Genomic DNA, 27,678 nt, shown 5'->3' with positions numbered 1-27,678 from the left:
CCTGGCTTCATTGTGTGTGTGTTTGAGCTAACATTCAGTGTCATTGTTTTTCCTCTCAGACTGAAGATGAGTGGTTATGAGAAGGAAGAGGACAGAGCGGAGTCTCCAGTGTTCAGCTGTGTGTCTATGAAGAGTAACATGTCCAAAAGTATATACCAAGACTTCAAAAATGAACCTGGACCCTCACACGCAGAGTAAGAGACTGTTTCTACTGTGAACTGATCAGAAGAGGATTTAGTTTCCACTAGTGTGGCCCCTGCATTAGGACACAGCTTCATTGAAATTGGTGACTAATCTCTCAGAATCACTCAAAGAGCTCAGAATCTCCACCAAGGCCCAACACCCTACTTATAAAACCACTTTTAAAGGGCCTATATTGTGTAAAATACATTGCCTGGGCTTTCACTATCCGTAAATACTTGAAGGGGTCAGTAGGGACCCTCAAAGTCTGAAAACAGACTTTTTCTCTCTTAGTCCATTCTAAGAAATATGTTATCGAAAAGTCTTGTTTCGTACTTCCTCCCCGTATGATCTCATTTGGGATCGCACTCGTCTCTCAGCCCCACCCCGCCGGTACAAGTCCAGCCTCCGAACCCACCACCCCCGCTCCCCACCACCCACCACCCCTCCACACCGAACGCGACACCAAGCAGACATGTTGCTGAGCTAGCAGCTTGTTAGCACAGGCTAACCCCAACAAACAAGACTGAAGAAACACTGCAGCGTGGAGGGATGCAAGGAAGAGAATGTATTTACATTACAGCAGTTTTTTCGACTTTAAACCACTGATATATCATCTTAGGGGTACCAATACCTCAAATTAAATCCAAGAAAGATGTAAAATACTTGAGACTCATTTTTATTTGGATCTGCACCAAATTTCACAAACACATAAACATCGTTTTTTTATAATCCCACTAACGAACAAACAAACCAACCAACACACAAACATACAGGGGTGAAAACAAAACCTCCTTGACAGAAGTAGTGATAACCTTTGACTGTGACAATTTAGTTATCAGGAAATGTCTTCACAGAGAGAGGGAGAGGAGTCATGTTTCTGAGGAGGAGCAGTCGTCCTGCTGTGCTTCCTGTCAGGATGTCCTGAAGGTCGTCCAGTCTGGTTCTTCAGGAGACTCCTCCTGTCCCAGCTGTGGACAAAGATCCAGAACAGGACCTGGAACTCGGACAGCCGGTCAGAGCAGCACTGTACATCTGTCTGCTCATGTCTTCACTTTTGACAACGGCACATGTTGTTTTATTTGGTTCCCTCATACAGCATTAACATTTAACATCGTTATAAAACCACGAAGTTAAAAACCTTTTATTTTCTGTAGTTTTTCTGTATTTGATGAAAATAATCAGCAGATTCTCAGATTCTCTGTCTTTAGTCTGACATTGTTTCTTGTCTTTCAGAAGATCGGGTTCTGCAGAAGGTTTTAAATGAACATAAGATCAGTCTGAAGAGGACATATGAACACGTGACTGAAGGAACTGATGAAACAGGAAGTAGAACCCGCCTCAACAGGATCTACACTGAGCTCTACATCACAGAGGGACAGAGTGAAGAGGTTAATACTCAACATGAGGTGAGGCAGCTTGAGACGGCTTCCAAGACGAAGACCCTCCACAACACTCCGATCAAGTGCCACGACATCTTTAAAGCCGCAACTGACCAGCAGAGCAGCATCAGAGTCGTCCTGACGAACGGCGTCGCTGGTATTGGAAAAAGCTTCTCGGTGCAGAAGTTCACTCTGGACTGGGCAAAGGGTTTAGAAAACCAAGATGTCGGCCTGCTGATTGTGCTTTCGTTCAGAGAGCTGAACCTGGTGAGAGACGAGAATTACAGTCTTCTCGAGCTGCTCCGTGTTTTCCATCCAACATTACACAAGCTTACGGCAGAGATGCTCGCTATCTGCAACCTTTTGTTCATCTTTGACGGACTGGATGAAAGTAGACTTTCTCTGGACTTCAACAACAAGGTTGTGTCTGATGTCACACAGAGGTCATCAGTCAACACGCTGCTGACAAACCTCATCCAGGGGAATCTGCTTTCCTCGGCTCTCGTCTGGATAACCTCACGACCTGCGGCGGCCAATCAGATCCCTTCTACATGTGTTGACAGGGTAACAGAAGTACAAGGCTTCACTGACACCCAGAAGGAGGAGTACTTCAGGAAGAGATTCAGTGATGAACAGCTGTGCAGCAGAATCATCTCACACATCAAGACGTCCAGGAGCCTCCACATCATGTGTCAAATCCCAGTCTTCTGCTGGATCAGTGCTACAGTTCTGGAGCACATGTTGACCAAAGACCAGAGTGAAGAGCTGCCAAAGACCCTGACTGACTTGTACTCACACTTTCTGATGGTTCAGACAAAGAGGAAGAAAAACAAGTACAGTGAGGGACATGAGACGACTCCTCAGCAGCGGACGGAGGCTGACAGGGACGTTCTTCTGAAGCTGGGGAGGCTGGCGCTTAAACATCTGAGGGAAGGAATCATCATGTTCTACCAAGAAGACCTGAAGTGGTGTGGTCTTAATGTCACAGAGGCCTCAGTGTACTCAGGAGTTTGTACTGAGATCTTTAGAAAAGAGTGTGAGTTCTTCCAGAAATCTGTCTACTGCTTTGTTCATCTGAGCGTTCAGGAGTTTCTGGCTGCAGTCTACGTGTTCCACTGTTACACCAAGAGGAACACAGAAGAACTCAAAAACTTCTTGGGAACATATGGGAACGCACACGATACCTTCTCTCTGGATGACCTCCTGAAGAGAACCATGGAGAAATCCCTCACCAGTACAAATGGTCATCTGGACCTGTTTGTTCGCTTCCTTCACGGCCTCAGTCTGAAGTCTAACCAGAGAGTCTTAGGAGGCCTGCTGGGTTGGACAGAGAACAATCCAAAGATCCTCCAGAGAGCCTTAGGAGGCCTGCTGGGTCGGACAGATAACAATCCAAAGATCATCCAGAGAGTCATCAACAACCTGAAGGAGATGCAGAGTGAGGACATTTCTCCTGACAGAAGCATCAACATCTTTCACTGTCTGACTGAAATTAACGACCACTCAGTAAATCAGGAGATGCAACAGTTCCTGACGTCAAAGAACAAATCAAAGGAACTATCTGAGATCCACTGCTCAGCTCTGGCCTACATGCTGCAGATGTCAGAGGAGGTTCTGGATGAGCTGGACCTGAAGAAGTTCAACACATCAGACCAGGGTCGACAGAGACTGATCCCAGCTGTGAGGAACTGCAAGAAAGCTCTGTGAGTCCAGACATGATCAATAACACATTCGATCAGTATAGATTAGTCATTTTTCAAATACCCACTGTATTAACTTTTTCTCATTTTTTTGGGCAGCATGGTGTTGCAGTGGTCAACACTGTTAGTGCAGCCTTTCTATGAGGGTGGAACGTTTTTTTTTTCCGACTTAGCACACTTAGCACAGTGTGAGGAGACAATCACTGAAGAAGCAGAACTGGAAATATCAATTATTCTTCTTTATTGTCAAACTAGAATTATCACCCTGCGTTTGTGCGCCACCACAAACCAGTGCAGTGTCAGTCTCTCCAGGTTCCTGACATATTGCATTCACAATAATATGAGGTCACTGTAACCTTTGACCACTGGAATCTAATCAGTTTATCTTTGAGTCCAGATTGTCAATATGTGAAGAAATTCCTTAAAGACAGACTTGAGATATCATGTTCAAGAGGCCAAAAACATGTTTTTTGGCCTTGACCTTTGACCACCAGAATCTCATGAGTTCTTCTGTTAGTCTAAATTAATGCTTGTACCAAATTTGAAAGGATTCTCTTGAGGTGTTTTTAAGATAACATGTTCATGAGGCAAAAAGGGGATATACCACGGGGAGGGTGAAATGATCATGTTTTGTGTGAATGTTGTGTTTTCAGATTTTATTCTAACAGATTTTATATTTTCTCTAATTACAGACTCATTGATTGTGAACTCTCAGAGACTCACTGTGAAGTCGTGGCCTCAGCTCTGAAGTCAAACCCCTCACATCTGAAAGAACTGAATCTGAGTGGAAACAGCCTGCAGGATTCAGGAGTGAAGCTGCTGTGTGCTGGACTGGAGAGTCCAAACTGTCGACTGGAGACTCTGAGGTCAGGTCCTTAAAATCTTGAATGTTCACTTTTCCAACTTTTTTCTTATTTCATCATTATTTATTTAAATTGAAATGGATTGTCACGATTCTGCTCCAGTCTGCTCACTGTCCCTCAGTCATCTGTCACTCACCCAGCCTGTCAGTCACGTCCACCTCATCAGCCCAACTCCATTCACTTGCACACACCTGCTCCTGATCAGTAATAAAGTATCAGTAAATAATGTGGACTGAGGCCGAGCACTCGTACTCCTCAGGTTTTCAAAAATAAGACACATTCTTATTGAAACACGTCGGACAGTTGATAAATATAGAAACAAACAGGAAGCGACTGTCAGGAGCCATCCCTACTTTAAACAGTGTTTAATTCAGAAAACCTACTCAGTGACCAATCACACATAGAAGAAGGTCATGTGATGAATTAAATAAAGGTCAAAAATGTTGATTTGATATTTATCTTCAGGTCACAGACTGGACTGAGGTCAGCAGCATGTTGAGAGTCTGTGTTGACATGATGACGATCCACAATAACAGGAGGACAAATTCAAATATTCATATTTCTTTATCCAGGTTGAAGGGCTGCAGTCTGTCAAAGATCAGCTGTTCTTCTCTGGCTTCAGCTCTGAGGTCAAACCCCTCTCATCTGAGAGAACTGGATCTGAGCTACAACGACCTGAAGGACTCAGGAGTGAAGGAGCTTTGTGGTTTTCTAGAGAGTCCAACCTGTGGACTGGAGACTCTGAGGTCAGCCATCGTGTGTTAATGTTAAAGGTTCAGTGTGTACACTTTAGTGACATCTCTTGGTGAAGCATCATGTTGCAGCTGAATACCCCTCACCTCCCCCTCCCCTTCCAAACATGAAAGAGAACCTGTGGTAGCTTCAGTCATATTAGAAACTCAAACGTTTAGTTTAGCAAACTAAACTTTTGCTTTATCTGTATGTACAAAAACAATTTGTACAATTTAGATAAAGAAATTAAAACATCAGTACTATTTTATATTCAGTTTCTAACAGTAGATCCTTTCACCTAAAACTTACACACTAGAGCTTTAAGTTCATAGTGCAGAACATCTGTTCCTCACAGTGAACACTGATACTGAACTGAGAGATGTTTGTAGAATGAGCGTTGAGGATCGAGTAAAATGTGACTGAAGTTTTACTGAGAGATAAACAATCCAATGCTGGACAATGTGTACATGTAATGCTTCTTTGTAAGCTAACTAGGATTTGTCCTGGTGGTCCTGTGGACTGACAACATGACAGTGTGCTGCGTTCGTGTTCTCGAACTGGGCTCATTTCAAACATGAAATCCTTCCTATGGTATCAGGACTTACACGGGGTCGTCCATGCCTTTATCTTTTCAACACTAGATTTCTGTACCGCCCTGTACACACGTGTTACTCAGGCCTCCCTGCACCACATTTAACTGGTCAAAAAAACTGCTGCTCAGATCATCGCCCCTTCAAGAAACCATGATCATATAACTGCTCGCCCTTTTCAAATATGAACTGTGGAAAAATGTTCCGAAATTGGGTGCAGACCATTTCTGGAGCTGAAGAAGCAGCAGGAGATTGTCCAGGTCAGACTTGTTCACAGCAACAGGAAAATTTGGGAACATTCAGACAAGGGGTGGAGCCAAAACACATATCTCCATGAAAATCATCGTTACATTGAGTTATGTTAAATTACAGACTCACTGTGAAAGATTTAGTGACGTCACCAGGTGTCGTACATGTGAACGTAGTCCACTTGTTCACATCTAGACTCCTGAAGATGTCCAGCAATATATTTAGAGACATCTAGTGGTGAAGTTACATATTACAAACAACTGAACACTTACACTTTGAAGCTGTTTTCAGTCATGAACTCTGTAAAATAGTGTCTGGACATTTTCTGGAGTTTGACTTTCACATATGAAGAACAGGTCGAGCAGCAGGAGGCCGGGCATGGCGTATAAATTCTGCTTTGAAAAGCTCTGGAATCTCCTCGTCTTTCCAAGTTGACGTCTTCGTCTTCTACGTGTATGGCTCCTCTTCTTCATCCTGAGATATTTGTATTCTTGCAGTTTCATGTCCTTCGCGTGTTGTGTCCGTCATCAACACTTCCACTCGCTCACTGTGAATCCTCGGGACATTTACCTGCTCTATTCTCACATGGACTCACTCAGAAATTTATTGGAGGCTAGCAGGAAAAGTTCCAGAAAATGTCCAGAACAACTTGACTCAGACTTCAAATGCAGGTCTGAAAACATCGACAGTGATGTTTAGTCAAAGTCCTTTATTTTACCACATGAACTCAGTTTAATTTACAGTTAAGTTTAATCCTTTATACTTTATACTAGTCTTCTCTAGACTGGACTACTGTAACTCCATCCTCTCTGGCGTCAGCCAAAAGTCCCACCTCCAACTAGTTCAGAACAGAGCAGCTCGGCTTCTCACTGGTATTAAATGGCAACATCACATCACCCCGATCCTTGCTTCTCTCCATTGGCTCCCTGTCTGTTTAAGAATTGATTTTAAGATTTTACTGATCACTTTTTAAGAATCTGGCCCCCAGCTACATCACAGAATTATTGACCACTTATGTGCCTGCACCCAGCCTTAGATCCTCAGGTGGATCCTGCTGGCTGTCCCAAAGTCGAGGTTGAAAACTAAACCGTGACTGGGCTTTTACCATCAGGACCCCTTGGCTTTGGAACAGCCTACCTGAGGAGATAAGGCAGAGTCAGTGACTTCTTTTAAACCACTTCTTAAAACCAATTTTTATAGCTTTTATGTGATGTTGTGTTTTTACTGTGTTTTTATCATTTTCACCTTTTATTAACTTGTTCATTTATCTCTATTGTCATATTACTGCTTTTATGTAGTCACGTTTTTATTTACTTTTCGTGCTTGCTGTCAAACCACTTTGAAAACTCTGTTTTTAAAAAGTACTATAAACATAATTTTATATTATAATCACTATCCTTTATTCAGGTTGGAGGGCTGCAGTCTGTCAGAGATCAGCTGTTCTTCTCTGGCTTCAGCTCTGAGGTCAAACCCCTCTCATCTGAGAAAACTGAATCTGAATAGAAACAACCTGCAGGACTCAGGAGTGAAGGAGCTGTGTGGTTTTGTAGAGAGTCCAACCTGTCGACTGGAGACTCTGAGGTCAGTTCACAGACCAAGTTTTGTAGATCGCATATCTATAATACAGCATTTATACCCAATTTATCCATTTGAATTCTAAATTGTCAGCTACTTGTTAAAACACATCTGTGTTTAGTTTTGGATTTCCTAAACTGATCTGCAGGACAGAGACAGGGTCCAAATAATATATTTTTACTGAATCAGGACTCATTTTTCGTCCTGATTTCATATTTACCTTCCATGTTATGAGTCCTGCACTGACGTGAATATTTTTATGTTATTTTCACAAATGAACCTTTATCCAGGTTGAAGGGCTCCAGTCTGTCAGAGATAAGCTGTTCTTCTCTGGCTTCAGCTCTGAGGTCAAACCCCTCTCGTCTGAAAAAACTGGATCTAAGACTAAACGACCTGCAGGACTCACGAGTGAAAGAGCTGCTTGATCTAAAGCAGCCCTCAGACTGTTGACTGGAGACTGTGAGGTGAGTCAGTCCACACCACTTTCATCAGTATTTTACTAAACATGGTCAGTATCACAGTAAAGATCCAGGGTCTGTACTACGAAACAGGATTTGTGGTTATCAGGTTAACTTCAGGTTTAGTTTTTTCAGTCTTACGAAGCTCATTGACTTCTTATCGGGGTAAATCACCATGGTAAGTTATGATGAACAGCTAACCTGCTCTGGAGCAGGTTAGCTGTTCTCCTTAAAAGGAAGGACAGGGGAAGTTTAAAACAATGTCTGGTTGGTTAAGTCGATCTCTACCGCTAACACACCCAGTACATCTCAATCTCTCCAGACTCATCCAGTCACCAAAATACCAAATGCACTCAGGGTCCTGAAGTGCATCCTCTGAACAGGACTGAAGTCCCTGCTGCTCTTTATACTGGATGTGCTGCATTACTGACTCACAGCTGATGAAGTGAGTCTCTGTAAACACTGATGTGTTCTTCTATCAACAGATTGAGGAAGTCATTTTTGTAAAGGTGAGTGTGAAGAGGACAGTGTGTGTGGATGGAGGCTGAGCTGTGTCCTGATCATCCACAGAGGCTGAAGCAGCAGCAGCTTGTGCATAGAGCGGCTCTGACTGGGCCTTGTTGCAGGGAGGCAGAGTGGAGACAGAGCTCCAGAGGAATCAGAGGAGGTGAGCTGCTCTGAGATCAGGTCCACTCTCACACAGTGTCCAGTCCACCATCCTTCCTGTGTGCTCCTGTGGATGTGACACAGCACCATCAGTGTATCTGCTCTGCTCTGCTGCTGCTCTGTCCTTTGACACAGAAAAGTCAAATCCCTAAATATTTCAAATTATGTGTGGGAAAATGTGCCAATTTAATGCAAAGTTTACTTTCAAATCTAAAAGTGACATTATATTTACTGGTAGGGACACGAAGCTGTGAGCAGTCAGTGTTACAAATAGATAACTGCTGAGTTCAGACCAGCGTCTTATATTTTAAAAACAATTTCACCCCCTGATCCTGCTGATGGAAGCATGTTAGCATGTTGTGTTGAAAACTAAAGGAAACACGTGGATTAGCACTGCAGGTAATCAGAAAGGGTAAAGTTAAAATTGTATAGTCAACAGTGATTGCTAAGCGTCGATGTAACTAAAGAAGAAAGGATAATGACGCGGCGAAGAACTTCTTCAGATTAAAAAATATTTTCACCTAATGAGAAGCTAAAATGTTTTTCTGTTCAAAGTTAATTTAATCATGTGAAACATGTTATTTGTCAAATAGTAAAGTTTGACATCTACATAGTTTAATAACCTGCTTCACCTAATCACTCAAATGTAAAGTGGTGTGAGTCTGTGGGTGAAAGACGTTTAGAAACACAGAGATAATTAGTTTAAAGCAGGGAGCCTGCAGCTCTGCTGTCACTGAGGAAATGAATGAAAACGTCTGGACTCATTATATCTAATCAGTTTCAATAACTTCATGAAAAACATGTGAATTCACATTTTCATGATTTGTATTCTCTCTGGATTCTTCACACATGTGTTAATAACTATCTGCATGTTCCTGCTCGTGTACTAAGAGTTAGAAAGTTTTATATAAGTTTACTTTCTTTCATGTACAGCATTTAAACAACATCGGACAATTATTCACAAATGTACATGAAATAAAAGGAAATTAGGGAATATCCCTTAAAGTGACATTTTTCAATTCACAACATGATCAACTGCAGATGAATCATTTATATACAGTCTATGATCGTACTTCATGCACAGACCTCACTACATCCAGGACATGATGTCATCAGTTGTAACTGTCATATGTCAAAATGTTGTGTTAACTCCGACAGGACGTTTTCATGTTTTATCAATGATTATTGATTATTCTGAGTTCGATCTTATTCAGGTTAAGTTTATCAGAACATATTGTTTATATGTTAGTGTCTTATTCTGATTATTGTCTTAATCTGGTGAATACCAGAATATTGTAATATTGTATGGAAATGTCAAGCGGTGATTGGTTGGTGAGCGACATGTCCGTCTGTCACCTCTCACAGCAACAACACACCGAGAATTTGTGATTCTATAATCTGTTGATCAGACACATGGAGGAGGCGGGGTTTATGACCTATACTGCAGCCAGCCACCAGGGTGTGATCCAGATAATTTGGCCTCACTTTTGAGAGCCATCATGTCGTCCATCTTTATTTACAGTCTAAATTATACCAAAATTATTTTACAGTGTTTAATTGAATGATCTGTTTGAGTTTCTGAGTTTCGATGTTTCACAGTTTAATGGTAGTAGGTCGAAAATCTCAGCTTCAATTCTTCATTTAATTCACTGCTGCAGGAAAACCAGGAAATCCAGTTTGATCGTCACGATAACGTCTCTTTCAAATCTCAGTTATATTTTGTTCACTTCTAAAATCTTGTGGCTGCTTTGTTAACATGAATTATTTCTTCATTTTTACATGAAAATAAACATTTTCCACTTCAATTGAAGTTTCTTTGACATCACATGGCTCACTGAGGACGCTGTGGCGGCGTCGTGTAACGAGGGCGAAGGGGCGATCCCGCATTTACACGATGGATTCATTAGACAGACAAATGGCGCCATTTTGTAATTGAGGCCTAACCAGTGTGTGTGTGTGAGTGTGTATGTGTGTTTTTTTCAAGTAGCACATCAAGCAACTGTCTGCAATTGGGGAAGATTGAGGCCAATGAGAGCACAAATTGATCTGGACACTGTGAGTGCACGTGCAAACACACACGCACACTTAAGTGCGTGTAATGGAAAAATGGAATGACTGCCTATTTGTTGCTATAACAACAGTGCAACAGTTTGATTAAGACCTTGCTGCTATAAGAGGTAATAAATACAAATATCCATTAGTTTTTAAAAGACAAAAAAAAATCTACATTCATTTATCAAAATAAAAGAGTTGCAATTTATGAACAGAAGAAGTTAAAACTAAAACTACTCAGGGAGGAACAACTTGAGTAAGTGACCTTGGTCATCCACAACCAAAACATCCGTCATCTGAGAGTGCATGGTGTCAATCAAATATATATGTTATGTTATTTTCACATCATATTATTTTGTTAATTCAACAAAACATATTTATATGAATTAACATAATTAATTTTAAAAATTCAAATAAATACATTAAATTTAATAAAGTAAATTTTATTAAGTGAATTAAAATGAAACATAATTGTGATAAATTATCTAAATTATTTTTATTGAATTTATAAAATAAAATAAAATAACATTGGTCAGCAGTCCGACAGTTTGCATTTCAGTCCAAACCAGGTACATGGCTTGATTTTAATGTTTCATTATTAGTATTATTAAAAAATCTTTAGAAAAGTGTGAAATGCTTTGTTTGTGGAGACGGACAGCTCACTGTGTGTTTTGCCCTGTACCGTCATCTAGTGGCTCACTGTGGCTCTGTTTGTTCCTTAAGTAAAGTATTATATATTAAATCATTTAAATAAAACAGATAGTTATTTTAGTGCCCAGAAACATGATAGAAATCATAAAACAAAACAAGACTCAAAAAGGTTTACTGCACAAATTGCTCTATATTCACAGTCGTCATCTTGTACTGCACATGCGAACAGGTGATTTGTCCAGTATATTTTAAAGGTCTAATGGTTTATTAATAATAATTCAGGAAACACAAACCATTAAGGCTGAGACAACACTGTAATTGGTCAATAACTGCATTAGTGCTGCTCTATGTATATGGATTGTGTGCTTTGAGGAGAGTGACAGATTAATGCGGTGACATTTTCTGAGGTTAGATGGACTCTGACCCAAGAAAATATCACAGAATGCCTGACTGACTGTAGCACAGAAATAAAAGTGAACAACTGAAGATTTAAAAGATTGTCTCTAATTAACACAAACACACATACCTTCTTAATTATTTTTGAGGACCCTTTCTTTTTGAAAATGTATTACAGGCTACTAGGTTTTCAGTATTTATATGCTAATACTATTAGTGACCAATTTTTTACTACACTGGATTGAAAATATGTGCTTTTTGTCTAACTTTCACGCAGTGACTCACACATTGAGACAAGATAAGACGAGCAGAGTGTGTTTTAGTTTCTCTCTGGTCCACAGCTGCTCAATGATCAGAAGGTTGGCTTGTACCTGGAGTTTCTGTGTCCTCCTCCACTCTGCTCTCACTTTAACTAATAAACACTCATCACGAGTTATCAGGACCTGATCAGTACATGAAGTTACTCAAAGTTTGTTTGATTCACTCCAGAGTTTATGAGGCTGCATTTAGACATCATGAAAGATGACCAGCCAACATTTTACGGCTCAGTACAACACGTGGCGCACACAGTCAGGACTCAGTGTTGAAGTGAGCAGAGGATCTTGATTCATGATCCGACACCATCGATTAATAACTAAATACATGATCATAAGTTTATCATTTACATCATCTTGCCAATAAAAAAATGAACTGTCAACGAAAACTAGTTCCTTCTCATTTATATGAACTGAACTTTGAACCTGTTTTTGTCAAGTGAGAACTGGCTCAACACTGGAGGAGCATGAGAACAGCGACGTGTCAGACTCCATTTTCACTTGGATGAGCAGAAGGAAGAAAAGTGAGTAGGTGAGTGTTAACACACATTTATGAAAGTTTTACTGTCACACTCTAACACCTGGTGTTAACATCCGTCTGCGGTTCACACAGCTCTAAGTTTGTCAGTTCACACCTGGTGACAGACATAGTTTCCATGTGATCGGATCACCAGAGACAGATGTGAACACCAGGTGTGGAACAAAGTGCCTTCAAATGACTAATTAACAGAGTTAACTCACAATTTCACTTTTTATCTTCGTCACATTTGTTAATCAAGTGTTTAAAAACAGAATGGTGTTTTCAGAATCATACATTACAGCATTGGTCACCAACTCGTCGACAGTCTTCACTATCGATCCCCATAAAGCTCTGGACTCACTGGCTGAGGTTGTGTGAGAAACATCGACCTGCAGAGCCAGGTACATAGGTAGATATATATCAACATTAATATTATTAATTCATATTATTTTACTGTCGGAGACTCTGAGTCAGTTTTTCTACACGTGAACTGTCGAGAGAACAAGATCAAGGATGAACTTCTGTCAATTTACAGTTTGACTCAATTCTATGATCGGCTGAGTCGATCACATTAAACCTACAACTGTCTCAGGTTACCGTGACAACAGGGAAACTGTGTAGGAGGGTCGACTTTGTTATATTTGAAGAAACACTGAATTTAGGTACCTGGCTTCATTGTGTGTGTGTTTGAGCTAACAGTCAGTGTCATTGTTTTTCCTCTCAGACTGAAGATGAGTGGTTATGAGGAGGAAGAGGACAGAGCGGAGTCTCCAGTGTTCAGATGTGTGTCTGTGAAGAGTAACAGGTCCAAAGGAACACCCCTAAACTTCAGAAATGAACCTGGACCCTCACACGCAGAGTAAGAGACTGTTTCTACTGTGAACTGATCAGAAGAGGATTTAGTTTCCACTAGTGTGGCCCCTGCTTTAGGACACAGCTTCATTGAAATTGGTGACTAATCTCTCAGAATCACTCAAAGAGCTCAGACCTCCACCAAGGCCCAACACCCTACTTATAAAACCACTTTTAAAGGGCCTATATTGTGTAAAATACATTGTCTGGGCTTTCACTATCCGTAATTACTTGAAGGGGTCAGTAGGGACCCTCAAAGTCTCTCAGCCCCACCCAGCCGGTACCAGTCCAGCCTCCGAACCCACCGCCCACCACCCCTCCACACCGAACGCGACACCAAGCAGACATGTTGCTGAGCTAGCAGCTTGTTAGCTACCACAGGCTAACCACAACAAACAACACTGAAGAAACACTGCAGTGTGGAGGGATGCAAGGAAGAGAATGTGTTTACATTGTGTGTTTTCGACATGAAACCACTGATATATCATCTTAGGGGTACCAATACCTCAAATTAAATCCCAGAAAGATGTAAAAATATGGGCCCTTTAACGTCACTTAGAGACTCATTTTTATTTGGATCTGCACAAAATTTCACAAACACATAAACATCGGTCCCCTGAACATGTCTGTAAAAGGGATCTGGTTGACAGACCACATCCTTCCACCAAGTTTACTGGTAATCTGTTCAGGGATCGTTTTTATAATCCCACTAACGAACAAACAAACCAACCAACACACAAACATACATGGGTGAAAACAAAACCTCCTTGACAGAAGTAGTGATAACCTTTGACTGTGACATTTTAGTTATCAGGAAATGTCTTCACAGAGAGAGGGAGAGGAGTCATGTTTCTGAGGAGGAGCAGTCGTCCTGCTGTGCTTCCTGTCAGGATGTCCTGAAGGTCGTCCAGTCTGGTTCTTCAGGAGACTCCTCCTGTCCCAGCTGTGGACAAAGATCCAGAACAGGACCTGGAGCTCGGACAGCCGGTCAGAGCAGCACTGTACATCTGTCTGCTGATGTCTTCACTTTTGACAACGGCACATGTTGTTTTATTTGGTTCCCTCATACAGCATTAACATTTAACATTTGTATAAAACCACAAAGTTAAAAAGCTTTTATTTTCTGTCGTTTTTCTGTATCTGATGAAAATAATCAGCAGATTCTCAGATTCTCTGTCTTTAGTCTGACATTGTTTCTTGTCTTTCAGAAGATCGGGTTCTGCAGAAGGTTTTAAATGAACATAAGATCAGTCTGAAGAGGACATGTAAACACGTGACTGAAGGAACTGATAAAACAGGAAGTAGAACCCGCCTCAACAGGATCTACACTGAGCTCTACATCACAGAGGGACAGAGTGAAGAGGTTATACTCACATGAGGTGAGGCAGCTTGAGACGGCTTCCAAGACGAAGACCCTCCACGACACTCCGATCAAGTGCCACGACATCTTTAAAGCCGTAACTGACCAGCAGAGCAGCATCAGAGTCGTCCTGACGAACGGCGTCGCTGGTATTGGAAAAAGCTTCTCGGTGCAGAAGTTCACTCTGGACTGGGCAAAGGGTTTAGAAAACCAAGATGTCGGCCTGCTGATTGTGCTTTCGTTCAGAGAGCTGAACCTGGTGAAAGACAAGAATTACAGTCTTCTCGAGCTGCTCCGTGTTTTCCATCCAACATTACAGAAGCTCACGGCAGAGATGCTCGCTCTCTGTAAACTTTTGTTCATCTTTGACGGACTGGATGAAAGTAGACTTTCTCTGGACTTCAACGATAAGGTTGTGTCTGATGTCACACAGAGGTCATCAGTCAACGCACTGCTGACAAACCTCATCCAGGGGAATCTGCTTCCCTCGGCTCTCGTCTGGATAACCTCCAGACCTGCGGCGGCCAATCAGATCCCTTCTACATGTGTTGACAGGGTAACAGAAGTACGAGGCTTCACTGACACCCAGAAGGAGGAGTACTTCAGGAAGAGATTCAGTGATGAAGAGCTGTGCAGCAGAATCATCTCACACATCAAGACGTCCAGGAGCCTCCACATCATGTGTCAAATCCCAGTCTTCTGCTGGATCAGTGCTACAGTTCTGGAGCACATGTTGACCAAAGACCAGAGTGGAGAGCTGCCAAAGACCCTGACTGACTTGTACTCACACTTTCTGATGGTTCAGACAAAGAGGAAGAAAAACAAGTACAGTGAGGGACATGAGACGACTCCTCAGCAGCGGACGGAGGCTGACAGGGACGTTCTTCTGAAGCTGGGGAGGCTGGCGCTTAAACATCTGAGGGAAGGAATCATCATGTTCTACCAAGAAGACCTGAAGTGGTGTGGTCTTAATCTCACAGAGGCCTCAGTGTACTCAGGAGTTTGTACTGAGATCTTCAGAAAAGAGTGTGAGATCTTCCAGAAATCTGTCTACTGCTTTGTTCATCTGAGCGTTCAGGAGTTTCTGGCTGCAGTCTACGTGTTCCACTGTTACACCAAGAGGAACACAGAAGAACTACAAAACTTCTTGGGAACATATGGGAAGCGCACAACGATACCTTCTCTCTGGATGACCTCCTGAAGAGAACCATGGAGAAATCCCTCACCAGTACAAATGGTCATCTGGACCTGTTTGTTCGCTTCCTTCACGGCCTCAGTCTGAAGTCTAACCAGAGAGTCTTAGGAGGCCTGCTGGGTTGGACAGAGAACAATCCAAAGATCCTCCAGAGAGCCTTAGGAGGCCTGCTGGGTCGGACAGAGAACAATCCAAAGATCATCCAGAGAGTCATCAACAACCTGAAGGAGATGCAGAGTGAGGACATTTCTCCTGACAGAAGCATCAACATCTTTCACTGTCTGACTGAAATGAACGACCACTCAGTAAATCAGGAGATGCAACAGTTCCTGACTTCAGAGAACAAATCAAAGGAGAAACTATCTGAGATCCACTGCTCAGCTCTGGCCTACATGCTGCAGATGTCAGAGGAGGTTCTGGATGAGCTGGACCTGAAGAAGTTCAACACATCAGACCAGGGTCGACAGAGACTGATCCCAGCTGTGAGGAACTGCAAGAAAGCTCTGTGAGTCCAGACATGATCAATAACACATTCGATCAGTGTAGATTAGTCGTTTTTCAAATACCCACTGTATTAACTTTTTCTAATTTTTTTGGGCAGCATGGTGTTGCAGTGGTCAACACTGTTAGTGCAGCCTTTCTATGAGGGTGGAAGGTTTTTTTTTCCGACTTAGCACACTTAGCACAGTGTGAGGAGACAATCACTGAAGAAGCAGAACTGGAAATATCAATTATTCTTCTTTATTGTCAAACTAGAATTATCACCCTGCGTTTGTGCGCCACCACAAACCAGTGCAGTGTCAGTCTCTCCAGGTTCCTGCATATTGCATTCACAATAATATGAGGTCACTGTAACCTTTGACCTTTGACCACGTGGAATCTAATCATTTTATCTTTGAGTCCAGATTGTCAATATGTGAAGAAATTCCTTAAAGACAGACTTGAGATATCATGTTCAAGAGGGCCAAAAAACATGTTTTTTGGCCTTGACCTTTGACCACCAGAATCTCATGAGTTTCTTCTGTTAGTCTAAATGAATGCTTGTACCAAATTTGAAAGGATTCTCTTGAGGTGTTTTTAAGATAACATGTTCATGAGGCAAAAAGGGGATATACCACGGGGAGGGTGAAATGATCATGTTTTGTGTGAATGTTGTGTTTTCAGATTTATTCTAACAGATTTTATATTTTCTCTAATTACAGACTCATTGATTGTGAACTCTCAGAGACTCACTGTGAAGTCGTGGCCTCAGCTCTGAAGTCAAACCCCTCACATCTGAAAGAACTGAATCTGAGTGGAAACAGCCTGCAGGATTCAGGAGTGGAAGCTGCTGTGTGCTGGACTGGAGAGTCCAAACTGTCGACTGGAGACTCTGAGGTCAGGTCCTTAAAATCTTGAATGTTCACTTTTCCAACTTTTTTCTTATTTCATCATTATTTATTTAAATTGAAATGGATTGTCACGATTCTGCTCCAGTCTGCTCACTGTCCCTCAGTCATCTGTCACTCACCCAGCCTGTCAGTCACGTCCACCTCATCAGCCCAACTCCATTCACTTGCACACACCTGCTCCTGATCAGTAATAAAGTATCAGTAAAATAATGTGGACTGAGGCCGAGCACTCGTACTCCTCAGGTTTTCAAAATAAGACACATTCTTATTGAAACACGTCGGACAGTTGATAAATATAGAAACAAACAGGAAGCGACTGTCAGGAGCCATCCCTACTTTAAACAGTGTTTAATTCAGAAAACCTACTCAGTGACCAATCACACATAGAAGAAGGTCATGTGATGAATTAAATAAAGGTCAAAAATGTTGATTTGATATTTATCTTCAGGTCACAGACTGGACTGAGGTCAGCAGCATGTTGAGAGTCTGTGTTGACATGATGACGATCCACAATAACAGGAGGACAAATTCAAATATTCATATTTCTTTATCCAGGTTGAAGGGCTGCAGTCTGTCAAAGATCAGCTGTTCTTCTCTGGCTTCAGCTCTGAGGTCAAACCCCTCTCATCTGAGAGAACTGGATCTGAGCTACAACGACCTGAAGGACTCAGGAGTGAAGGAGCTTTGTGGTTTTCTAGAGAGTCCAACCTGTGGACTGGAGACTCTGAGGTCAGCCATCGTGTGTTAATGTTAAAGGTTCAGTGTGTACACTTTAGTGACATCTCTTGGTGAAGCATCATGTTGCAGCTGAATACCCCTCACCTCCCCCTCCCTTCCAAACATGAAAGAGAACCTGTGGTAGCTTCAGTCATATTAGAAACTCAAACGTTTAGTTTAGCAAACTAAACTTTTGCTTTATCTGTATGTACAAAAACAATTTGTACAATTAGATAAAGAAATTAAAAACATCAGTACTATTTTATATTCAGTTTCTAACAGTAGATCCTTTCACCTAAAACTTACACACTAGAGCTTTAAGTTCATAGTGCAGAACATCTGTTCCTCACAGTGAACACTGATACTGAACTGAGAGATGTTTGTAGAATGAGCGTTGAGGATCGAGTAAAATGTGACTGAAGTTTTACTGAGAGATAAACAATCCAATGCTGGACAATGTGTACATGTAATGCTTCTTTGTAAGCTAACTAGGATTTGTCCTGGTGGTCCTGTGGACTGACAACATGACAGTGTGCTGCGTTCGTGTTCTCGAACTGGGCTCATTTCAAACATGAAATCCTTCCTATGGTATCAGGACTTACACGGGGTCGTCCATGCCTTTATCTTTTCAACACTAGATTTCTGTACCGCCCTGTACACACGTGTTACTCAGGCCTCCCTGCACCACATTTAACTGGTCAAAAAAACTGCTGCTCAGATCATCGCCCCTTCAAGAAACCATGATCATATAACTGCTCGCCCTTTTCAAACATGAACTGTGGAAAATGTTCTGAAAATTGGGTGCAGACCATTTCTGGAGCTGAAGAAGCAGCAGGAGATTGTCCAGGTCAGACTTGTTCACAGCAACAGGAAAATTTGGGAACATTCAGACAAGGGGTGGAGCCAAAACACATATCTCCATGAAAATCATCGTTACATTGAGTTATGTTAAATTACAGACTCACTGTGAAAGATTTAGTGACGTCACCAGGTGTCGTACATGTGAACGTAGTCCACTTGTTCACATCTAGACTCCTGAAGATGTCCAGCAATATATTTAGAGACATCTAGTGGTGAAGTTACATATTACAAACAACTGAACACTTACACTTTGAAGCTGTTTTCAGTCATGAACTCTGTAAAATAGTGTCTGGACATTTTCTGGAGTTTGACTTTCACATATGAAGAACAGGTCGAGCAGCAGGAGGCCGGGCATGGCGTATAAATTCTGCTTTGAAAAGCTCTGGAATCTCCTCGTCTTTCCAAGTTGACGTCTTCGTCTTCTACGTGTATGGCTCCTCTTCTTCATCCTGAGATATTTGTATTCTTGCAGTTTCATGTCCTTCGCGTGTTTGTGTCCGTCATCAACACTTCCACTCGCTCACTGTGAATCCTCGGGACATTTACCTGCTCTATTCTCACATGGACTCACTCAGAAATTTTATTTGGAGGCTAGCAGGAAAAGTTCCAGAAAATGTCCAGAACAACTTGACTCAGACTTCAATGCAGGTCTGAAAACATCGACAGTGATGTTTAGTCAAAGTCCTTTATTTTACCACATGAACTCAGTTTAATTTACAGTTAAGTTTAATCCTTTATACTTTATACTAGTCTTCTCTAGACTGGACTACTGTAACTCCATCCTCTCTGGCGTCAGCCAAAAGTCCCCACCTCCAACTAGTTCAGAACAGAGCAGCTCGGCTTCTCACTGGTATTAAATGGCAAACATCACATCACCCCGATCCTTGCTTCTCTCCATTGGCTCCCTGTCTGTTTAAGAATTGATTTTAAGATTTTACTGATCACTTTTTAAGAATCTGGCCCCCAGCTACATCACAGAATTATTGACCACTTATGTGCCTGCACCCAGCCTTAGATCCTCAGGTGGATCCTGCTGGCTGTCCCAAAGTCGAGTTGAAAACTAAACCGTGACTGGCTTTTACCATCAGGACCCTTGGCTTTGGAACAGCCTACCTGAGGAGATAAGGCAGAGTCAGTGACTTCTTTTAAACCACTTCTTAAAACCAATTTTTATAGCTTTTATGTGATGTTGTGTTTTACTGTGTTTTTATCATTTTCACCTTTTATTAACTTGTTCATTTATCTCTATTGTCATATTACTGCTTTTATGTAGTCACGTTTTTATTTACTTTTCGTGCTTGCTGTCAAACCACTTTGAAAACTCTGTTTTTAAAAAGTACTATAAACATAATTTTATATTATAATCACTATCCTTTATTCAGGTTGGAGGGCTGCAGTCTGTCAGAGATCAGCTGTTCTTCTCTGGCTTCAGCTCTGAGGTCAAACCCCTCTCATCTGAGAAAACTGAATCTGAATAGAAACAACCTGCAGGACTCAGGAGTGAAGGAGCTGTGTGGTTTTGTAGAGAGTCCAACCTGTCGACTGGAGACTCTGAGGTCAGTTCACAGACCGAGTTTTGTAGATCGCATATCTATAATACAGCATTTATACCCAATTTATCCATTTGAATTCTAAATTGTCAGCTACTTGTTAAAACACATCTGTGTTTAGTTTTGGATTTCCTAAACTGATCTGCAGGACAGAGACAGGGTCCAAATAATATATTTTTACTGAATCAGGACTCATTTTTCGTCCTGATTTCATATTTACCTTCCATGTTATGAGTCTGCACTGACGTGAATATTTTTATGTTATTTTCACAAATGAACCTTTATCCAGGTTGAAGGGCTCCAGTCTGTCAGAGATAAGCTGTTCTTCTCTGGCTTCAGCTCTGAGGTCAAACCCCTCTCGTCTGAAAAAACTGGATCTAAGACTAAACGACCTGCAGGACTCACGAGTGAAAGAGCTGCTTGATCTAAAGCAGCCCTCAGACTGTTGACTGGAGACTGTGAGGTGAGTCAGTCCACACCACTTTCATCAGTATTTTACTAAACATGGTCAGTATCACAGTAAAGATCCAGGGTCTGTACTACGAAACAGGATTTGTGGTTATCAGGTTAACTTCAGGTTTAGTTTTTTCAGTCTTACGAAGCTCATTGACTTCTTATCGGGGTAAATCACCATGGTAAGTTATGATGAACAGCTAACCTGCTCTGGAGCAGGTTAGCTGTTCTCCTTAAAAGGAAGGACAGGGGAAGTTTAAAACAATGTCTGGTTGGTTAAGTCGATCTCTACCGCTAACACACCCAGTACATCTCAATCTCTCCAGACTCATCCAGTCACCAAAATACCAAATGCACTCAGGGTCCTGAAGTGCATCCTCTGAACAGGACTGAAGTCCCTGCTGCTCTTTATACTGGATGTGCTGCATTACTGACTCACAGCTGATGAAGTGAGTCTCTGTAAACACTGATGTGTTCTTCTATCAACAGATTGAGGAAGTCATTTTGTAAAGGTGAGTGTGAAGAGGACAGTGTGTGTGGATGGAGGCTGAGCTGTGTCCTGATCATCCACAGAGGCTGAAGCAGCAGCAGCTTGTGCATAGAGCGGCTCTGACTGGGCCTTGTTGCAGGGAGGCAGAGTGGAGACAGAGCTCCAGAGGAATCAGAGGAGGTGAGCTGCTCTGAGATCAGGTCCACTCTCACACAGTGTCCAGTCCACCATCCTTCCTGTGTGCTCCTGTGGATGTGACACAGCACCATCAGTGTATCTGCTCTGCTCTGCTGCTGCTCTGTCCTTTGACACAGAAAAGTCAAATCCCTAAATATTTCAAAATTATGTGTGGGAAAATGTGCCAATTTAATGCAAATTTTACTTTCAAATCTAAAAAGTGACATTATATTTACTGGTAGGGACACGAAGCTGTGAGCAGTCAGTGTTACAAATAGATAACTGCTGAGTTCAGACCAGCGTCTTATATTTTAAAACAATTTCACCCCTGATCCTGCTGATGGAAGCATGTTAGCATGTTGTGTTGAAAACTAAAGGAAACACGTGGATTAGCACTGCAGGTAATCAGAAAGGGTAAAGTTAAAATTGTATAGTCAACAGTGATTGCTAAGCGTCGATGTAACTAAAGAAGAAAGGATAATGACGCGGCGAAGAACTTCTTCAGATTAAAAAAATATTTTCACCTAATGAGAAGCTAAAATGTTTTTCTGTTCAAAGTTAATTTAATCATGTGAAACATGTTATTTGTCAAATAGTAAAGTTTGACATCTACATAGTTTAATAACCTGCTTCACCTAATCACTCAAATGTAAAGTGGTGTGAGTCTGTGGGTGAAAGACGTTTAGAAACACAGAGATAATTAGTTTAAAGCAGGGAGCCTGCAGCTCTGCTGTCACTGAGGAAATGAATGAAAACGTCTGGACTCATTATATCTAATCAGTTCAATAACTTCATGAAAAACATGTGAATTCACATTTTCATGATTTGTATTCTCTCTGGATTCTTCACACATGTGTTAATAACTAATCTGCATGTTCCTGCTCGTGTACTAAGAGTTAGAAAGTTTTATATAAGTTTACTTTCTTTCATGTACAGCATTTAAACAACATCGGACAATTATTCACAAATGTACATGAAATAAAAGGAAATTAGGGAATATCCCTTAAAGTGACATTTTTCAATTCACAACATGATCAACTGCAGATGAATCATTTATATACAGTCTATGATCGTACTTCATGCACAGACCTCACTACATCCAGGACATGATGTCATCAGTTGTAACTGTCATATGTCAAAATGTTGTGTTAACTCCGACAGGACGTTTTCATGTTTTATCAATGATTATTGATTATTCTGAGTTCGATCTTATTCAGGTTAAGTTTATCAGAACATATTGTTTATATGTCAGTGTCTTATTCTGATTATTGTCTTAATCTGGTGAATACCAGAATATTGTAATATTGTATGGAAATGTCAAGCGGTGATTGGTTGGTGAGCGACATGTCGTCTGTCACCTCTCACAGCAACAACACACCGAGAATTTGTGATTCTATAATCTGTTGATCAGACACATGGAGGAGGCGGGGTTTATGACCTATACTGCAGCCAGCCACCAGGGTGTGATCCAGATAATTTGGCCTCACTTTTGAGAGCCATCATGTTGGCCATCTTTATTTACAGTCTAAATTATACCAAAATTATTTTACAGTGTTTAATTGAATGATCTGTTTGAGTTTCTGAGTTTCGATGTTTCACAGTTTAATGGTAGTAGGTCGAAAATCTCAGCTTCAATTCTTCATTTAATTCAACTGCTGCAGGAAAACCAGGAAATCCAGTTTGATCGTCACGATAACGTCTCTTTCAAATCTCAGTTATATTTTGTTCACTTCTAAAATCTTGTGGCTGCTTTGTTAACATGAATTATTTCTTCATTTTTACATGAAAATAAACATTTTCCACTTCATTGAAGTTTCTTTGACATCACATGGCTCACTGAGGACGCTGTGGCGGCGTCGTGTAACGAGGGCGAAGGGGCGATCCCGCATTTACACGATGGATTCATTAGACAGACAAATGGCGCCATTTTGTAATTGAGGCCTAACCAGTGTGTGTGTGTGAGTGTGTATGTGTGTTTTTTCAAGTAGCACATCAAGCAACTGTCTGCAATTGGGGAAGATTGAGGCCAATGAGAGCACAAATTGATCTGGACACTGTGAGTGCACGTGCAAACACACACGCACACTTAAGTGCGTGTAATGGAAAAATGGAATGACTGCCTATTTGTTGCTATAACAACAGTGCAACAGTTTGATTAAGACCTTGCTGCTATAAGAGGTAATAAATACAAATATCCATTAGTTTTTAAAAGACAAAAAAAAATCTACATTCATTTATCAAAATAAAAGAGTTGCAATTTATGAACAGAAGAAGTTAAAACTAAAACTACTCAGGGAGGAACAACTTGAGTAAGTGACCTTGGTCATCCACAACCAAAACATCCGTCATCTGAGAGTGCATGGTGTCAATCAAATATATATGTTATGTTATTTTCACATCATATTATTTTGTTAATTCAACAAAACATATTTATATGAATTAACATAATTAATTTTAAAAATTCAAATAAATACATTAAATTTAATAAAGTAAATTTTATTAAGTGAATTAAAATGAAACATAATTGTGATAAATTATCTAAATTATTTTTATTGAATTTATAAAATAAAATAAAATAACATTGGTCAGCAGTCCGACAGTTTGCATTTCAGTCCAAACCAGGTACATGGCTTGATTTTAATGTTTCATTATTAGTATTATTAAAAAATCTTTAGAAAAGTGTGAAATGCTTTGTTTGTGGAGACGGACAGCTCACTGTGTGTTTTGCCCTGTAGCGTCATCTAGTGGCTCACTGTGGCTCTGTTTGTTCCTTAAGTAAAGTATTATATATTAAATCATTTAAATAAAACAGATAGTTATTTTAGTGCCCAGAACATGATAGAAATCATAAAACAAAAACAAGACTCAAAAAGGTTTACTGCACAAATTGCTCTATATTCACAGTCGTCATCTTGTACTGCACATGCGAACAGGTGATTTGTCCAGTATATTTTAAAGGTCTAATGGTTTATTAATAATAATTCAGGAAACACAAACCATTAAGGCTGAGACAACACTGTAATTGGTCAATAACTGCATTAGTGCTGCTCTATGTATATGGATTGTGTGCTTTGAGGAGAGTGACAGATTAATGCGGTGACATTTTCTGAGGTTAGATGGACTCTGACCCAAGAAAATATCACAGAATGCCTGACTGACTGTAGCACAGAAATAAAAGTGAACAACTGAAGATTTAAAAGATTGTCTCTAATTAACACAAACACACATACCTTCTCACTTATTTGTGAGGACCCTTTCTTTTTGAAAATGTATTATAGGCTACTAGGTTTTCAGTATTTATACGCTAATACTATTAGTGACCAATTTTTGACGACACTGGATTGAAAATATGTGCTTTTTGTCTAACTTTCACACAGTGACTCACACATTGAGACAAGATAAGACGAGCAGAGTGTGTTTTAGTTTCTCTCTGGTCCACAGCTGCTCAATGATCAGAAGGTTGGCTTGTACCTGGAGTTTCTGTGTCCTCCTCCACTCTGCTCTCACTTTAACTAATAAACACTCATCACGAGTTATCAGGACCTGATCAGTACATGAAGTTACTCAGACTTTGTTTGATTCACTCCAGAGTTTATGAGGCTGCATTTAGACATCATGAAAAATGACCAGCCAACATTTTACGGCTCAGTACAACACGTGGCGCACACAGTCAGGACTCAGTGTTGAAGTGACTGTCAACGATAACTAGTTCCTTCTCATTTATATGAACTGAACTTTGAACCTGTTTTTGTCAAGTGTGAACAGGCTCAACGCTGGAGGAGCATGAGAACAGCGACGTGTCAGACTCCATTTTCACTTGGATGAGCAGAAGGAAGAAAAGTGAGTAGGTGAGTGTTAACACACATTTATGAAAGTTTTACTGTCACACTCTCACATCTGGTGTTAACATCCGTCTGCGGTTCACACGGCTCTAAGTTTGTCAGTTCACACCTGGTGACAGACATAGTTTCCATGTGATCGGATCACCAGGGACAGATGTGAACACCAGGTGTGGAACAAAGTGCCTTCAAATGACTAATTAACAGAGTTAACTCACAATTTCACTTTTTATCTTCGTCACATCTGTTAATCAAGTGTTTAAAAACAGAATGGTGTTTTCAGAATCATACATTACAGCAGTGGTCACCAACTCGTCGACAGTCTTCACTGTCGATCCCCGTAAAGCTCTGGACTCACTGGCTGAGGTTGTTTGAGAAACATCGACCTGCAGAGCCAGGTACATAGGTAGATATATATCAACATTAATATTATTAATTAATATTATTTTACTGTCGGAGACTCTGAGTCAGTTTTTCTACACGTGAACTGTCGAGAGAACAAGATCAAGGATGAACTTCTGTCAATCAACAGTTTGACTCAATTCTATGATCGGCTGAGTCGATCACATTAAACCTACAACTGTCTCAGGTTACCGTGACAACAGGGAAACTGTGTAGGAGGGTTGACTTTGTTATATTTGAAGAAACACTGAATTTAGGTACCTGGCTTCATTGTGTGTGTTTGAGCTAACAGTCAGTGTCATTGTTTTTCCTCTCAGACTGAAGATGAGTGGTTATGAGGAGGAAGAGGACAGAGCGGAGTCTCCAGTGTTCAGCTGTGTGCCTGTGAAGAGTAACAGGTCCAAAAGTATATACCAAGACTTCAAAAATGAACCTGGACCCTCACACGCAGAGTAAGAGACTGTTGTTATATTTGAAGAAACACAGAATTTAGGTACCTGGCTTCATTGTGTGTGTGTTTGAGCTAACAGTCAGTGTCATTGTTTTTCCTCTCAGACTGAAGATGAGTGGTTATGAGGAGGAAGAGGAGGACAGAGCGGCGTGTTCATGGTTCAGCTGTGTGTCTGTGAAGAGTAACAGGTCCAAACGAAAACTCCGAAACTTCAGAAATGAACCTGGACTCTCACACGCACAGTAAGAGACTGTTTCTACTGTGAACTGCCACTAATGTGGCCCCTGCATTAGGACACAGCTTCATGAAATTGGTGACTAATCTCTCATAATCATTCAAAGAGCTCAGACCTCCACCAAGGCCCAACACCCTACTTATAAAACCACTTTTAAATGGCCTATATTGTGTAAAATACATTTTCTGGGCTTTTACTATCCGTAATTACTTGAAGGGGTCAGTAGGGACCCTCAAAGTATGAAAACAGAAACGACCTGCAGGACTCAGGAGTGAAAGAGCTGCTTGATCTAAAGCAGCCCTCAGACTGTTGACTGGAGACTGTGAGGTGAGTCAGTCCACACCGCTTTCATCAGTATTTTACGAAACACAGTCAGTATCACAGTAAAGATCCAGGGTTTGTACTACGAAACAGGATTTGTGGTTATCAGGTTAACTTCAGGTTTAGTTTTTTCAGTCTTACGAAGCTCATTGACTTCTTATCGGGGTAAATCACCATGGTAAGTTATGATGAACAGCTAACCTGCTCTGGAGCAGGTTAAGTCTGAGAACAACCCGTATAAAAGCTCCGCCCACTGACCAAAGTGACTCTACACTGTTGTGTGGTGCACACTCTCCTTAAAGGGAAGGACAGGGGAAGTTTAAAACAATGTCTGGTTGGTTAAGTCGATCTCTCCCGCTAACACACCCAGTACATCTCAATCTCTCCAGACTCATCCAGTCACCAAAATACCAAATGCACTCAGGGTCCTGAAAATAGGTCCATGTGTGTTTATTGAGTAGTGATGTCAAAGGTTTCCACTACAGTGTTTCCTCAGAGTCAGTGCAGACTAAAGCTAATTATTGAAGCCACATCATGTGATTCAAACGTTTCTCATCAAGAGGCTTCTTGACTTCACTTCCACACGTCTTGTTAGTAAAGAAAAAATTCAGATCTTGTGGCCCCGAGTTATTTATCTCGTTCCCACACGTTATAATATCGTGGTCACGTAATATATATTTTCCCAAATGCCACCAGGGGGCTCCATAACTTACACATTGACACAATCACAGATGTTTTACCAGCTTTTCTTCCTGCATTTAGCAGCTGTAACTATGTTTCTTTTATTCTGGATCCTGTGTTTGTTCTCCTCATATTCTTACTATAGAACAGTTTGATCCTCGTTGTGAAATATGAGACTCTGCTGTCAGTTCACTTGTCCATGTCTGTGATTGGTCAAATGCAGTAAACCCCGCCCCTTTTATGTGCACGTTCTCAGATCTTGAAGACGACAACCTGGGTTAACAAGTTGATAACCAGCATCATGTGACCGCTTAGCCTGACTTTGTTCGTTAGGTTAAGTTCAGCTGGATATCGGAAAGATCTCCTGGATATGTT

General features: G+C 41.1%; 1 protein-coding gene and 1 pseudogene across 1 annotated transcript; both read left to right on the top strand.

The window, feature by feature from the left end:
* The first annotated feature begins 169 nt into the window (after positions 1–169).
* On the top strand, positions 170–20,721 carry LOC117773135 (annotated as a pseudogene).
* LOC117773037 (protein NLRC3-like) lies at positions 7,777–16,244 on the top strand. Its single transcript, XM_034604732.1, is given in 5 exon segments — positions 7,777–7,804; positions 14,389–14,545; positions 14,547–15,729; positions 15,732–15,846; positions 15,901–16,244. Coding segments are annotated over 5 exon segments (1,827 nt in total).
* Positions 20,722–27,678: the final 6,957 nt, after the last annotated feature.

The sequence above is a fragment of the Hippoglossus hippoglossus genome, chromosome 13 (assembly GCF_009819705.1).
Source record: "Hippoglossus hippoglossus isolate fHipHip1 chromosome 13, fHipHip1.pri, whole genome shotgun sequence".
Lineage (NCBI taxonomy): Eukaryota > Metazoa > Chordata > Actinopteri > Pleuronectiformes > Pleuronectidae > Hippoglossus > Hippoglossus hippoglossus.
Note: the sequence above shows the minus strand (reverse complement) of the source record. Positions and strands in the feature narration are given on the sequence as shown.